This window comes from Hyla sarda, chromosome 1, assembly GCF_029499605.1.
Source record: "Hyla sarda isolate aHylSar1 chromosome 1, aHylSar1.hap1, whole genome shotgun sequence".
NCBI lineage: Eukaryota > Metazoa > Chordata > Amphibia > Anura > Hylidae > Hyla > Hyla sarda.
The window spans coordinates 53,588,259-53,603,577 of NC_079189.1; the positions used below are offsets into that span (position 1 = coordinate 53,588,259).

At 47.1% G+C, this 15,319-nt stretch overlaps 1 protein-coding gene across 2 annotated transcripts in view; it reads right to left on the reverse strand.

Moving 5' to 3' along the window:
• The window catches only part of TRMT44 (tRNA methyltransferase 44 homolog), a 93,505-nt gene that overhangs the window by 31,042 nt on the left and 47,144 nt on the right, over positions 1-15,319 (reverse strand). For both annotated transcript variants that reach the window (XM_056555034.1, XM_056555035.1), the window contains exons 6-7: positions 4,680-4,751; positions 2,349-2,455 (exon numbers count right to left, since the gene is read on the reverse strand). In XM_056555034.1, coding sequence (XP_056411009.1) covers positions 2,349-2,455; positions 4,680-4,751 — 179 coding nt within the window. The remainder of the gene's footprint in view (positions 1-2,348; positions 2,456-4,679; positions 4,752-15,319) is intronic.

The window sequence follows — 15,319 nt, forward strand, 5'->3', positions numbered from 1 at the left end:
TGCTCAGCTCTGCTGGCAGCCCTGAGAAGCAGCTAAAGAAGCATGAAGGCACAGTTCTCATCTTAGTACAGTGGTCCCTCAACATACGATGGTAATCCGTTCCAAATGGACCATCGTTTGTTAAAACCATTGTATGTTGAGGGATCTGTGCAATGTAAAGTATAGGACAGTGATCTACAACCTGCGGACCTCCAGATGTTGCAAAACAACAACACCCAGCATGCCCGGACAGCCAACGGCTGTCCGGGCATGCTGGGAGTTGTAGTTTTGCAACATCTGGAGGTCCGCAGGTTGTAGACAACTGGTATTGGAGGTTGTACTCACCTGTTCCCGCCGCTCCGGACCGTCACCGCTGCCCTGGATGTCGCTCCGGCAAGGTCTCTGCTTCCCCGGCATCCGCACTCTCACGTCGCTATGCACGCCGCTCCTATTGGATGACGGGACGGCGTGCGCAACGACGTGATGACGACGATGGAGAGCGCCGACGATGCATGGGTTCCCGAAGAGGACGCGCTGGAGCCCCGAGGACAGGTAAGTGACCATCACCGGAGCTCACGGGGCACCCTAAACGGCTATCCGGTGGCAGCTGAAACAGTCTGCGCTGCCGGATAGCCGATTATACGATGGCCCCCGACATAAAAAAGCATCGTATATTGATGCTGCCTTCAACATGCGATGGCCTCCGAGAGGCCATCGTATGTTGAAATGATCGTATGTCGGGGCCATCGTAGGTCGGGGGGTCACTGTATATAAGCATAATATGTGTGATACTGCAAGCTCTCAGCTGTGTTTGTAATACACTTTAGAACAGCTGCTCTGCCATTCAGGAATCTGAGAAAGCTTGATAACACAAATGGACAGATACAGATAGAAAATGTATGCATAAAAAAAACAACAACTGTACTTTTATCACTAAACCTTTGCACTAAATTAGAAAGAGTACTTTTTAATTTTTAAACATTTTACCCTGTTATAAGCTCATCCTAGTGTGTTAGGTGTACTCTACTAATCCTCGTCTCTGTGTAATACATGTACAACATGTAAACAGATAGGATGAGGTTACAGATCAGCCTGCAGTGAATGGATGACTGCCCAGGCTCTCTCCCCAGTGACTCAGAGCAGAGTGAGGCTATGTTGACACGGTGGAATTTCCGTGAAGTATTCCATGGAAGAATTCTGCAAAAAATTCTGCCAAAATTTACTGCTCATTGACTTAAATGAGATTCCGCTGTCCTATTTGCACTGCGGAAATTCAGCATTCAACAAAATTTAAGAGACCCCTGTTTAATTTTGCAGAATTCCACAGCAGAATATCAATGAAGTGAATGGAGCTTTGTATTTTATAAGAATTCTGTGTTTTGAGAACACAAAAATTCTGCTGCAATTCTGTGGATATTCCACAATTCTGTTCAGCAAGTATAGTGATGGCAAGAGATTGACACGCTCTCCTCCCCAAGAGAAGATGAAATTCAAGGGAAATGCAGATAAAAAGGTATTTGTGAGAGCAATATAGGTACTAAACACATGTACAATAAAAAAAAAAAACATATATATATATATATGTGCATGATCAGAATTAGGCACTGATTGACATTTTTTTTGTGAAATAAAACAGGTACTCTTTAAGAACAAGAACGGGGGGGGGGGGGGGGGCATTTATAATTGTAGGTGAAAGTAAAGCATTTATGCACACCTTTTTTTCTGTGCTGGTAATGTGTAGGTGCACTAAATTTAAATGGTTGCAGGGCATTTGATAAATTTTGTGCAGGTATGCATTTTCGGGAGTTTCACTATATACACACACCAAAAAGCTGAGCAAAGTCTGGGCTGGTATATTGCGGGAGCTACATGGAGAACGTGTGCGGTCCCCAGCCCCCCCACCCCCGCGATCAGACATCTTATCCCCTATCCTTTGGATAGGGCATATGATGTCTGTGGGCATAGTACCTCTCTAACACAAATGGGCAAAGATGCAGTTCTCTGCACAGTGTCTGGAAGGATGCAACAAAGCCAAAGAGGCCATTGCACTTGTCATCATGGTCAATCAAGGAAATGCACTTTACTACCGTGTTTGAGATACCCTTTTAATAGGGTTGTAAATTATAATGGTATAGAGTACAAAGGGCTTGAAATTGGATGCAACTTTTTCTAATTAGATTTATATTATGATTAAATTTCATTAAAGCTTTTTTACTGTAAAAATAAAACCAAAAAGGATGTCGGGGCATAATGGGAATTGTTTGGCATCAGCTGGAGAGCCATAAAATGGTAAACACTGATGTATAGAGAGAAGATAAACCTTCGATTTGCGTTTTTAAGAAATCTATATGTGATGTTTAATTCATTACCGAGCAGCGATTACAGGAAGCCATGGTGTCAGCTCATCAGAATGGTTTCCGATTAGCCAATCCGCCTCTGGAAATAAGTAATTGTCGCTTGGGGTGATGGCAGATTCCTAGGGGGAGAAATGATGCAATCTTCAGGAGGATGCAGAAATCTACAGACAAATTTACTGCTTAAAAATAATAAAGTGCAAATACATAAAAAAATATATCACATTCACAAATATGATCACAATCTGATCAGCAGAGGAGTATTACTTGCAGTATGTAGTTTTGCAGACTAGACTAACCTCGGTGCTCTCTGCTGACACCTCTGTCCGTGTCAGAACCTGTCTAGAGAAGGAGCAATTCCCCATAGCAAACCTTTCTGGCTCTGGACAGTTCCTGACAAGGACAGAGGTGGCAGCAGAGAGCACTGTGGTCAGACAGAAAAGAACTACTCTACTTCCTCTGGAGCATATGGCAGCTGATTAGTATTGGAAGGATTGAGATTTTTACATAAAAGTAATTTACAAATCTGTTTGGGGGGGGGGGGGGGGAGCATTCATCATTGTAGTGTAAGTGAAGCATTTTTTTTACATATTTTTTTGTATGCTGGTAATGTGTAGGAGCACCACATTTATTAAATGGTCACAGAGCATTTCAAAAATTTTGTGCAGGTCATTTTTTCTGAAATTTCACTCTTCACATACACCAAAAAGCTAAGCTAAGTCTGGGCTGGCATAGTTTAGAGACTTTTCTAAACTTTTCTAAAAGGACACTTGCGCGCAAAATAGCACCAAATATAGATGGGAAAAAAAGGGTTAACACAATGATATATGCCGGTCTATAAACTTTCTGACACCAACTGATTTGAAAACATGTTTTTCTCCTCCAGAGTACCCCTTTTAGTTGCATGTAGAGTTCCTTAGGAACAGCTGTCAAACACATGAGTGTTTGGCTGATAGCTGCTGAAACTATGTCCAGCTTAAAGGAGTACTGTGGTGCAGGACAATCTATCCCCTACCCAAAGGATGGAGGATAAGTGTCTGATCGTGGGGGGTCCACCCGCTGGGACCCTCCACGATCTCCTGCACAGCACCCGGCTCTCCCATGCAGGGAGCTGTGTCAACATCAGTACAAAGCGGTGGTCAACACGCCCTCCCTCCTTGTATCACTATGAAACAGCCGGAGGCTCACAAACGCTGTATCTCCGGCCCTCCTAAAGAGATGCATGGAAGGGGCGTGTTGGCCTTCGCTTTGTGTGGGGGTCGACACAGCTCCATGCATGGGAGAGCTGGGGCGCCGTGCAGAAGATTACAGGGGTCCAAGCAGTCAGACCCCCCCCCCTTCCCTAGACTTGCATTGAGGGGAGTTTTAAGCAATATGGGACCGGCCTGAATGTAATGCAATACGGGACCGGCCTGTATTTAATGCAATACGGGACCGGCCTGTATGTAATGCAATACGGGACCGGCCTGTATGTAATGCATTTCAATGAGCTGACCGGAATGAAACGTTGACTCCGGTCGGCTCATTTCTGCCCCGTATGCGGTTTTATAGTTAACCATGGTGTACCACGGTTTTGGGTCCGGTGAGAAAACCGCATACGGAGCAAAAATGAGCCGACCGGATTCAGCGTTTCACTCTGTCGGCTCATTGAAATGCATTACATATAGGTTGGATTCGGCTGGATACCGGTTTTTGCTCCCCTCAGCTGTATATGATCCCTTATTGCTTAAAACGTAATGTGAACCCAGCCTAATACAGATTAAAATAACTGTCTGTATTACTGCTTTCCCACAATGCACTGCTGTCCAGTAACAGAAGACCAAGGGCTAGATCTGAATAAAGAACAAAATATCTTGAAACTCAATTAAAACACAAAAAGGAGGCTATTTCCCAATGCGTTGGCGAATGACAACACCACAGTGAAAATACCCGGCCGTAACTTATCTACTGTTGGCATTTCGGACTTATTCTCCCTGGTGCAGAATAATCTTTCAGCCACGGGGACCACCACCCTCATCCTGGACTTGTTGCTGAATTCCACAGTAAAAGGTCTTGAAGAATTAAATGTAATTGAGTTAATTGCCTTCCCAGAGAGGAATGCCATTAACCTATCAGGAAGCGGGTTTAGCAGAATAAAAAAAATTACCCAGAGGTAAATTAAAAGCGGAAAAAAAAATAAAAAACCCATGTATTCCCTCTAAGCAATAAATAACTAAAACTACAAGCCGCACACATCTCGTCTCTAAATATCACAATGTCCGGCTCTCAGGCGGCGTGTCTGCCGGAGCACGCAGATCCTTCCAACGTAAATGTCACCGGTGATATCACAGAACATATATAGTTTACCTCCAAAATAGTTTGTGACCCGTACATATCCCAGATTTTTCTCCTGCGGACATCGATGCCTCGACCTGGGTGCTTTAATCACAAAAAAAAAAAGACATTTATTTATTAACACTATATATATAATTATTCTTTTTTTTTTAAACTATTTTATTGTAATCTATATATATATAAAACTCAACGTGTGTTTGTGTATGTAAACTTTCAAACGGCTAAAGATATTAACATGAAACTTGGCACACATGTTACTTATATGTCAACAACAAACATAGGATAGGTGATTTAACCCTTACTCACCCCCATTTGCCAGGGGCAGGGCTTATGTTTAAAGTCCCATGCAAGACAATGGGAAATATATGTTACTGCATAACTTCCAAACGGCTGGAGATATTTCGATAATACTTGGTCACATGTTACTTATATGTCCACTTAAAATATAGGATAGTTAATTTAACCCTTAACTACCCCCATTTGGGGTCAGGGTTTCTTTTTAAAGTACCATGCAAATCAATGGGAAATGTATGTTCCCATCTAATTTCCATTAGGCTGGAGCTATTTCATCACCTGGTACACATATTACGAGTCAGGATATGAGCTCGGGATAGGAGGACGGGATAGGAGGTCGGGATAGGAGGTCGGGATAGGAGGTCGGGATAGGAGGACAAGATAGGAGGACAAGATAGGAGGACAAGATAGGAGGTCTGGATAGGAGGTCTGGATAGGAGGTCGGGATAGGAGGTCGGGATAGGAGGTCGGGATAGGAGGTCGGGATAGGAGGTCGGGATAGGAGGTCGGGATAGGAGGTCGGGATAGGAGGTCGGGATAGGAGGTCGGGATAGGAGGTCGGGATAGGAGGTCGGGATAGGAGGTCGGGATAGGAGGTCGGGATAGGAGGTCGGGATAGGAGGTCGGGATAGGAGGTCGGGATAGGAGGTCGGGATAGGAGGTCGGGATAGGAGGTCGAGATGGGAGGACGAGATGGGAGGACGGGATAGGAGGTCAAGATGGGAGGACGGGATAGGAGGTCAAGATGGGAGGACGGGATAGGAGGTCGGGATAGGAGGTCAAGATAGGAGGTCAAGATATGAGGATGGGATAGGATGTCGGGATAGGAGGTCGGGATAGGAGGTCGGGATAGGAGGACAAGATAGGAGGACGGGACAGGAGGACGGGACAGGAGGACGGGACAGGAGGACGGGACAGGAGGACGGGACAGGAGGACGGGACAGGAGGTCGGGACAGGAGGTCGGGACAGGAGGTCGGGACAGGAGGTCGGGACAGGAGGTCGGGACAGGAGGTCGGGACAGGAGGTCGGGACAGGAGGTCGGGACAGGAGGTCGGGACAGGAGGTCGGGACAGGAGGTCGGGACAGGAGGTCGGGACAGGAGGTCGGGACAGGAGGTCGGGACAGGAGGTCGGGACAGGAGGTCGGGACAGGAGGTCGGGACAGGAGGTCGGGACAGGAGGTCGGGACAGGAGGTCGGGACAGGAGGTCGGGACAGGAGGTCGGGACAGGAGGTCGGGACAGGAGGTCGGGACAGGAGGTCGGGACAGGAGGTCGGGACAGGAGGTCGGGACAGGAGGTCGAGATGTGGGGTCGGGATATGAAGTCAAAAGCTTCCTCCTTTATTTTCCACCCCAAAAAGGATTAGGAAGGAAAAACCGGGCAACGTCGGGTACTCAGCTAGTTGTTTATATTGCAATGTTTGTGCTGTTTGGTGCATTGATGTTTATTTTCTGTGCAGAACAGGTCTTAACTTAGTGTTTCCCTACCACTGTGCTTCCAGCTGTTGCAAAACTACAACTCCCAACGTGCCCGGACAGCCTTTGGCTGTCCGGACATGATGGGAGTTGTAGTTTTGCAACAGCTAAGGGAACCCTGTTAGAGAAACAATGCCTTAACTCCTAATGCACAACCCATGACAAGTACATATGTAGCAGCCGCCCAGTGTAAAAGTAGCTGGCACTAGGCTGTTTTCTTTCTTTGCATATTCTTAAAGAGTACCTGTCATGATCTAGTAAAATATTTTATAATCCTCCCAGTTCACTGCCCACATCATGATAAACCATCCCCTGCATTTCATTTTTATTATTTGTTAGTTTTCTACATTGATATTGTTCTGTATTTACTGCTCAGTCTCAGTCAGATTCAAAGACTGGGAAGGGGTGTTCCCCAGCAGCCGTTACATCATCTGAAGCCATACAGGGGAGAACTTCATCCCTCACTGCCACGGACAGCCCAGAGCAGTTTAGTGTGAGATAAGCTATGATTGGCTAAGGCTGCACATACCCCCTTCAGCACTCCAGACTGCATTTCCTGATTTTGTCCAAAGTCTGTGCAAGAGATGGGGGGGGGGGCTTTTTTTAAAACACAAATAAAACATAGAAAACTTTTTTTTTTTTTAAACAAAGTACATTAGAAAGATTTCTTATTTATCATAAGGATAACAATAGCAAACAATTTTTAATGAGAGTGCCCATTTAAGTATAACATACGAGCAGCCATGTTAAGTGGATCTGTAATATTCCACACTTCCCTCACAAGAATTGAATATAACTCTAACACAACAACAAGTGGTTGTTCTGAAGAAGGGTACATCATATAAGCTTTTGTTGTCTTACTTTATTTGGGTCTCCAGCAACTATGCCCTTCAAAGTTAACTGTTAAAAAAAATGTGTTGACAGCCTTCGATCAAGGCCATAACTGTTCTTATTTTTCTATATATTTTTAGAAGTTGAAATGTGTAACCCCTTAATTACCAAAAGGGTCCCGAGCCATGATCTGTGAAGTTATAGCGCCACCTGGAAGGAATTGTATTTTTCCTGTTTCCCTATTGGTTTAGAGTATACCCATGGACGTACGTCACAGACAGTCAAGGGTTATAAATATACAGTGGGGCAAAAAAGTATTTAGTCAGCCATCAATTGTGCATGTTCTCGCACTTAAAAAGATGAGAAAGGCCTGAAATTTTCATCATAGGTATACCTCAACTATGAGAAACAGAATGAGAAAAAAAATCCATAAAGAGTAGATTTTTTATGCTTACCGTAAAATCTCTTTCTCGGAGGATCCATTGGGGGACACAGAGACCGTGGTTATACCTTGCTGCCACTAGGAGGCTGACACTAGGCATGCAAAAAGAAAGTCGGACCCTCCTGGCAGGATATACCCCACCTACTGACTCTGAGCGAAACAGTTTAGTCCCAAAGCAGTAGGAGAGGACCGGCAGAAAAAGAAAACCAGCAGGTGTCCGAGGGAACAGGATAAAAAAAATTGAACACAACCCCTCACACCGAAAACCGAACCATAACCACAAACAAATGGGTGGGTGCTGTGGATCCTCCGAGAAAGAGATTTTACAGTAAACATAAAAAATCTACTTTTCTCCGTTGTCTCCATTAGGGGACACAGAAACCGTGGGACATACCAAAGCAGTCCCCGGGGTGGGAAAAACACCTAAAACAGAATCAGGCAGAAGACTGAGCCACTGCTGCCTGCAACAGCCTGCAACCAAAACCAGTGTCAGCGGACAAAAAAGTGTGCACTTGGTAGAACTTGATGAAAGTATGCAAGGACAACCAGGTGGCCGCCTTGCAGACTAGTAAGGCCGAAGCCCTATGTCGTAGTGCCCAAGAAGGCCCAACGGAAGGCGTGGAATGCGCAGTGACCCGAAAAGGTGGGACCTTCCCTTTCCGCCGGTACGATTCAGAGATGGCGGAATGAATCCACTGCGAGATAGTCGCCTTGGAAGCCGGAAGACCCTTGCGACGACCCTTTAGAATCACAAAAAAGGAGTCACCCTGCAGGAAAGAGGAGGTCACAGAAAGATAGATCCGGACAGCTCGAACCACATCCAGACAATGGAGGGAACGCTCCTTAGAGTTGGATGGAGCCAGACAAAATGAAGGGAGAACGATCTCCTCGTTCATGTGAAAGGAGGAAACCACCTTGGGCAAGAAGAAGGGAGGCAGCCGAAAGACAACCTTGTCCTGATGAAGGACCAAGAAGGGAGAGAGACAAGAGAGTGCAGCCTGCTCGGAGACCCTCCTAATGGAGGTAATGGCAATGAGGAAAGCGACCTTCCAAGAAAGATCGCTAAGAGAAGCGTCCCAGAGAGGTTCGAACGGAGCCTCCCTCAAGGCAACAAGAACCACTGGGGCAAACTGGAAGATGCAGGGGTACATCGGCGCCCAGCCGAATTATGTCGGCATACCACGCGCACCTGGACCAGTCTGGGGCCACCAGAATGGCGAGGACACCCTCCGCCTTGAGTTTCCTCAGAACCCTAGGCAGGAAAGGGAGAGGCGGAAAGAGGTAAGGAAGACTGAAGGACGACCACGGGATGACGAGCGCGTCCACCAACAGAGCTAGAGGGTCTTGTGACTTTGCGACAAAGCAAGGAACCTGTCTGTTGTGGCGAGACGAGAAAAGGTCCACGTCCGGGGTCCCCCCAAAGATGACAGATCTACGCAAATGCCCCCAGATGTAGAGACCACTCCCCCGGATCCGCGGAAGAGCGGCTGAGAAAGTCCGCTTCCCAATTCTTCACACCCGGAATGTGGATCGCGGAGAGAGCGGGAACCCGAGTCTCGGCCCAGAGCAGATTCTTGGAGACCTCCATCGCCGAGTGACTGCGCTTACTGCTCTGGCGATTGATATACTATATGTCTGATTGGGAGGTGAGCCTCCTGAGGGAACCAGCGACCCTGGACCGTTAGGTCCCAAAACACAACTCCCCAACCCAGGAGACTCGCATCGGTCGGGACGACCTGCCAAAGGATGGGAGGAAACGACCGCCCCTGGAGAAGGAGCGGAGAGCCACCACAGAAGAGACCGTCGAATGGAGGGGGGCAAAAGAATCTGGCGATCCAGAGTGGATGGTGACTTGTTCCTTCAGGGGAGCATTTTTCTTGGGGACGAATCTTGGTCGTTCCCAAGAAAGGGGGCTCTGGCCGCCCCATTCTGGACCTCAAGCTACCCAACCGCCACTTGCAGCTACCTCATTTTCGCATGGAGTCCCTCCGCTCCGTGACGGAAACGCTGATGAGCGGGGAAAAGGGGGATGTGCAGATAGGCACACCGCATATCCACTGACGAAAGAAACTCCCACTGATTCATGGACGCTACCACGGAGCGCAGGGACTCCATGCGAAAATGATGTAGCTGCAAGTGGCGGTTGGTTAGCTTGAGGGCCGGAATGGGGCGGCCAGAGCCCCCCTTTCTTGGGGACGACCAAGATTCGAGTATAACACCGAAAAACGCTCCCCTGAAGGAACTGGCACAATCACTCCTTGATCGAGGAGGGCACTTAAAGTGACCTGAAAGGACGTCGCCAAAGAAGGAGAACGAGGAGGGCGGGATCGGAAGAAACGATCCCGGGAAGGGAAGTGAATGCTATCCAGTAACCATCGGATATGACGTCCCAGCCCCAGACGTCCTGAACTTGCGCCAGCCAAACATCCCGGAAAAGAAAAAAAAACAGCAACCCATTCAAGAAGAGGACACGGGTGGGGGCGTCCGTTCAGGAGGAAGGATGCTTATCGAACAGTTGTCTGGCTTCCAGGAAGGACACGCCTTGAAAGAATGGGCTTTCCGAGAGTGGGAGGGCACCTTCTTAAGAGGGCGACCCAAAGCAAAGGACAAAAAGGGCCGAAAGCAAGCAGTCTTCAGACATTGATCGGAGTGGCAAGGTTTGTTCTTCAGCAGCAGAGAACTTTTACCTCCAGTTTTGGAAATAATTTCATCTAGGCGTTTACCAAAGAGACAAGTACCGGAGAAAGGCAACTCTGTTAGAGATTTCTTGGAAGCAGCATCTCCATTCCACACCTTCAGCCACATGGAGCGACGAATGATCACCAAGTTAGCCAAGGGAAAGGCCATGCATCGGGCTGACTCCAAAGCCGCCGTACAGAGGAAGTCCCCGGCCTGAGAAAGCTGACGAGCAAGGTCTACCAAGTCCTCCCGAGGGGCACCTGACAGTATTCCCTGCCGTAGCTGAGAAGCCCAATGCAAAACTGCCTTGGACACCCAAGCGGAAGCGAAGTTGGGTAGCAAGGACAAACCTGCTGATTCAAAGGCAAATTTCGCCAAGTTCTCGATCTTCTTGTCCGCCGGATACTTAAAGGATGCTGCGTCTGCCAGCGGCAGGATAGTAGATTTGGACAGACGAGAAACTGGAGGATCTACGGCAGGTGGCGCTGTCCACTTGGAAACCAGATCCGGAGGAAAGGGAAATTGAGCTTGGATCTTCTTGGATCCCTGGAAACGTTTGTTCGGATGCTTCCAAGCCGCGTCCAGTAAGGCATCAAATTCAGCATGAGAACTTAAAGCTTTGGGGGGGGGGGGGGGGGGGTCCGAAGTTCTTGGGTCCTCCAGATGAAAAGTGTCCCTGATGGCTGACACCAAGATGTCCACCATATCAGACATGGCAGAGTGGTTCTCATGATCAGAGGTGGACTCCGACCAGTCATCCGCTACTTCCCCTGGAGAGTGGGAGCGTGCAGTGGTAGCCTTAGACTGGGGTGTGTGAAACATAGAACGAGGAGTCGGGGACCTGGGATGGTCACCGGGGGAGCGGCCCCTAGAGTGGGGGGGGGGGGCACTGCCGGTGAGCTGGTGAAGAGGAGCATGACCTACGGGAATAAAGTCTATACCGAACCCACGACTCTGGAGAAGAGCCTGGCAAAGTTGCTTTAGGGCGCTTGTGAGAGCGCTGGGAGTGAGGGTCAGGAGAGACCGAGCAGGAATCCCTGGGGTTCGTGCGCAGGGACGACCGCTCCAAGGCAGAAGCCACTGATCTGGAGACCCTAGCCAGGTCAGAGATCGACTGGGAAAGGGAGAAAACCTACTCTGGGGAGGAGCGGACACCACGCATTCTGGAGGGACCTCCTGAGGAGAAGGCACAGGGGGAATGGAGCGCGTGGTGGAGCAGGCAGGACAGGTGGATTCATTGGAACTACCATTTTAGTCTTGCAGCCCACACAAGATTAGTAGGTGACCAAGGCTGCAGTCACCTGTCTGGGGGGGGGGGGGAATGGACATAGTTGCTACTGAGAAGAGGCAGGTAGCATCTGAATCTGCAGGCAAGCAGGCAGAGAGAAGGGGGAGGTGCCGGCTGCACTGACTCAGGAACAGGGCGGTCACAGTGCCAGAATGGCGCCATAGTGGAGCCACAGAGGGAGGCATCCAGATATTGACACCCCCTCCCCCCCCCCCCCCCCCAAAGTGCAAAAGCAAAAAAAAAATATTGGTCGCAGAAGAGAGGAGGGCGGGTGCCCCGCCAGCGCGCCCGTAATGCGGGCAGTGGGCAGAGCTAAGTCCCGACACAGGCAGCAGCCAAGGCCTCAATTAATAAGTATCCTGCAGCGCGAATAATGCCCGAAAATGCGGGTGAAAGTAAAAAGCGGACGAGCAAGGAAGATAGGGGGACTCGGCCCAAAAGTACAACCCCAGTCGCTGGCGGGAAGGGGATAACTGTGCATACACTATGCCCCGTGCCCCTTAGCCGCATATGGGGGAACAGGTAGCGCCATGCTCCTGAACCCCCACCTAAGAGAAAATAAAAAGGAGAAAAGAACCTACAAACAGGCCCTAGCTACAAAATAAAAAAAGAAGACCAGGTCTGGAGAACTCCAGACCTGTGTCTGCCTCCTACTGACACTAAGCTAAAAGGGTTTAGCCCTGCCACGAGGGGCCAACTTTCTTTTTGTATGCCTAGTGGCAGCAAGATATACCCACGGTCTCTGTGTCCCCCAATGGAGACGACAGAGAAATCACATTGTCTGATTTTTTAAGAATTTATTTGAAAATTATAGTGGAAAATAAGTATTTGGTCAATAACAAAAGTTCATCTCAATACTTTGTTATATACCCTTTGTTGGCAATAACAGTGGTCAAATGTTTTCTGTAAGTCTTGACAAGGATTTCACACACTGTTGCTGGTATTTTGGCCCATTCCTTCATGCAGATCTCCTCTAGAACATTGATGTTTTGGGGCCGTCGCTTGGCAACACAGACTTTCAACTCCCTCCAAAAGGTTTTCTATGGGGTTGAGATCTGGAGACTGGCTAAGCCACTACAGCAAAGGCAGAGTGTTTGGGATCATTGTCATGCTGAAAGACCCAGCCACATTTCATCTTCAATGCCCTTGCTGATGGAAGGAGGTTTAACTCAAAATCTCACGATACATGGCCCAATTCATCCTTTCCCTTTACATGGATCATAAGTCCTGGTCCCTTTGCTGAAAAACAGCCCCAAAGCATGATGTTTCCACCCCCATGCTTCACAGTAGGTATGGTGTTCTTTGGATGCAACTCAGCATTCTTTCTCCTCCAAACACAACAAGTTGAGTTGTTACCAAAAAGGTTCTACTTTGGCTACATCTGACCATATGACATTCTCCCAATCCTCTTCTGGATCTTCCAAATGCTCTCTAGCAAACTTCAGACAGGCCAGGACATGTAGTACTGGCTTAACCCCTTGGGGACTCAGGGTTTTTCCATTTTTGCACTTTTGTTTTTTCCTCCTTGCCTTTTAAAAATCATAACCCTTTCAATTTTGCACCTACAGACCTATATGATGGCTTTTTTTTTGCGCCAACAATTCTACTTTGTATTGACATCAGTCATTTTACCCTAAAATCTACGGCAAAACCAGAAAAAAAAATCATTGTGCAACAAAATTGGGGGTTTCTGTTTCTACGCAGCGCATTTTTCGGAAAAAATGACACCCTATCTTTATTCTGTAGGTCCATGATAAAAATTATACCCTACTCATATAGGTATGATTTTGTCTTACTTCTGGAGAAAACTATGACTACATGCACGAAAATGTAAATGTTTAAAAATGTTCTCTTCTGGCCCCTATAACTTTTTTCCGCATATGGCGATGTTTGAGGGCTCATTTTTTGCACCGTGAAGTTTTTATTGGTACCATTTTAGTTTTGATCAGACTTTTTGATTGCTTTTTATTCATTTTTCTATGGTATAGAAAGTGACCGAAAATACACTATTTTGGACTTTGGATTTTTTTTTACGTTTACAACAATGACCGTGCGGTTTAATTAATTATATATTTTTATAGCTCGGACATTTATGCACGCTGCGACACCACATATCTTTATATAATTTTTTTTTGTATAGGAAAAGGTGGGGGGGTAGTCAAACTTTTATTAGGGAAAGGGTTAAATCACTTATTAACTTTTTCTTTACAATTTTTATTTTTGCAACATGCAGTACATTGATTGCCAGCACTGATCATTGCTATGCCATAGCATTGCATTGAGCAATGTTATAGGCGGTCGATTGCTCAAACCTGGATCTCAGGCCTGGAGCAATCAATCGCCAATCGGACGCCGGGGAAGCAGGTAAGGGACCCTCCTCATGCGTTCTAGCTGATCGGGACACCGCGGTTTAACAGCAGTTGTCCCGATCAGCCCGACTGAGCTGCCGGGAATGCTTTTTTTTTTTTTTTTTACAAAAAGCATTCCCGTTAGCCACCGGGACCGACCCGATATGACGCGGGATCATCGCGTGACTCCGCGTTATATCGCGGAAGCGGGCGCAGGGCGTACAGGTATGCCCTGCATCCCCAAAAGGTTAAGCAGGGGGACACGTATGGCACTGCATGATTTGAGTCCCTGGCGGTGTAGTGTGTTACTGACGGTAGCCTTTGTTACTTTGGTCTCAGCTCTCTGCAGGCCATTCACTAGGTCCTCCTGTGTGGTTCTGGGATTTTTGATCACCGTTTTTGTGATCATTTTGACACCACGAATCGAGGGAGATTTTTAGTTGTCATGTAGGTCTTCCATTTTCTAATAATTGCTCCCACAGTTGATTTCTTCAGACCAAGCTGCTTGCCTATTGCACAGTCTTCCCAGCCTGGTGCAGGTCTACAATTTTGTTTCTGGTGTCCTTCGACAGCTCTTTGGTCTTGGCCATAGTGGAGTTTGGAGTGTGACTGTTTGAGGTTGTGGACAGGTGTCTTTTATACTGATAAGTTCAAACAGGTGCTATAAATTCAGGTAAAACGAGTGGAGGACAGAGGAGACTCTTAAAGAAGAAGTTTCAGGTCTGTGAGAGCCAGAAATCTTGCTTGTTTGTAGGTGACCAAATACTTATTTTCCACCATAATTTTCAAATAAATTCTTAAAAAATCAGACAATGTGATTTTATGGATGTTTTTTTTTCTCATTATGTCTCTCATAGTTGAGGTATACCTATGATAAAAATTACCGGCCTCTCTCATCTTTTTAAGTGGGAGACCTTGCACAATTGGTGGCTGACTTAATACTTTTTTGCCGCATTGTATCTCCAAGCCACAGATGGGAGATCAGAAGCCACCAGGAAAAATCATGTAATATAGGGGGAGATTTATCAAAACCTTTGCATAGGAAAGATGCGGATTGCATCTTTCATTTTTTTTCAAAGGCCTCTGAAAACTGAAAGAGGGGATCTGATTGGTTGCTATTGGCAACTCAGCAACTTTTTTTCTGAACAGGTTTTGATAAATCTCCCCCAAAGTATTCTTGAAAAGAGAAGGGGTGGCCTTATGGGAATCAGAAGAAGTTAGAATGGGATAAAATAGTCTTCTTGAAAAGAGAGTGGACTTAAAGAGTACCTATCACTAAATAAACTTTTCTACA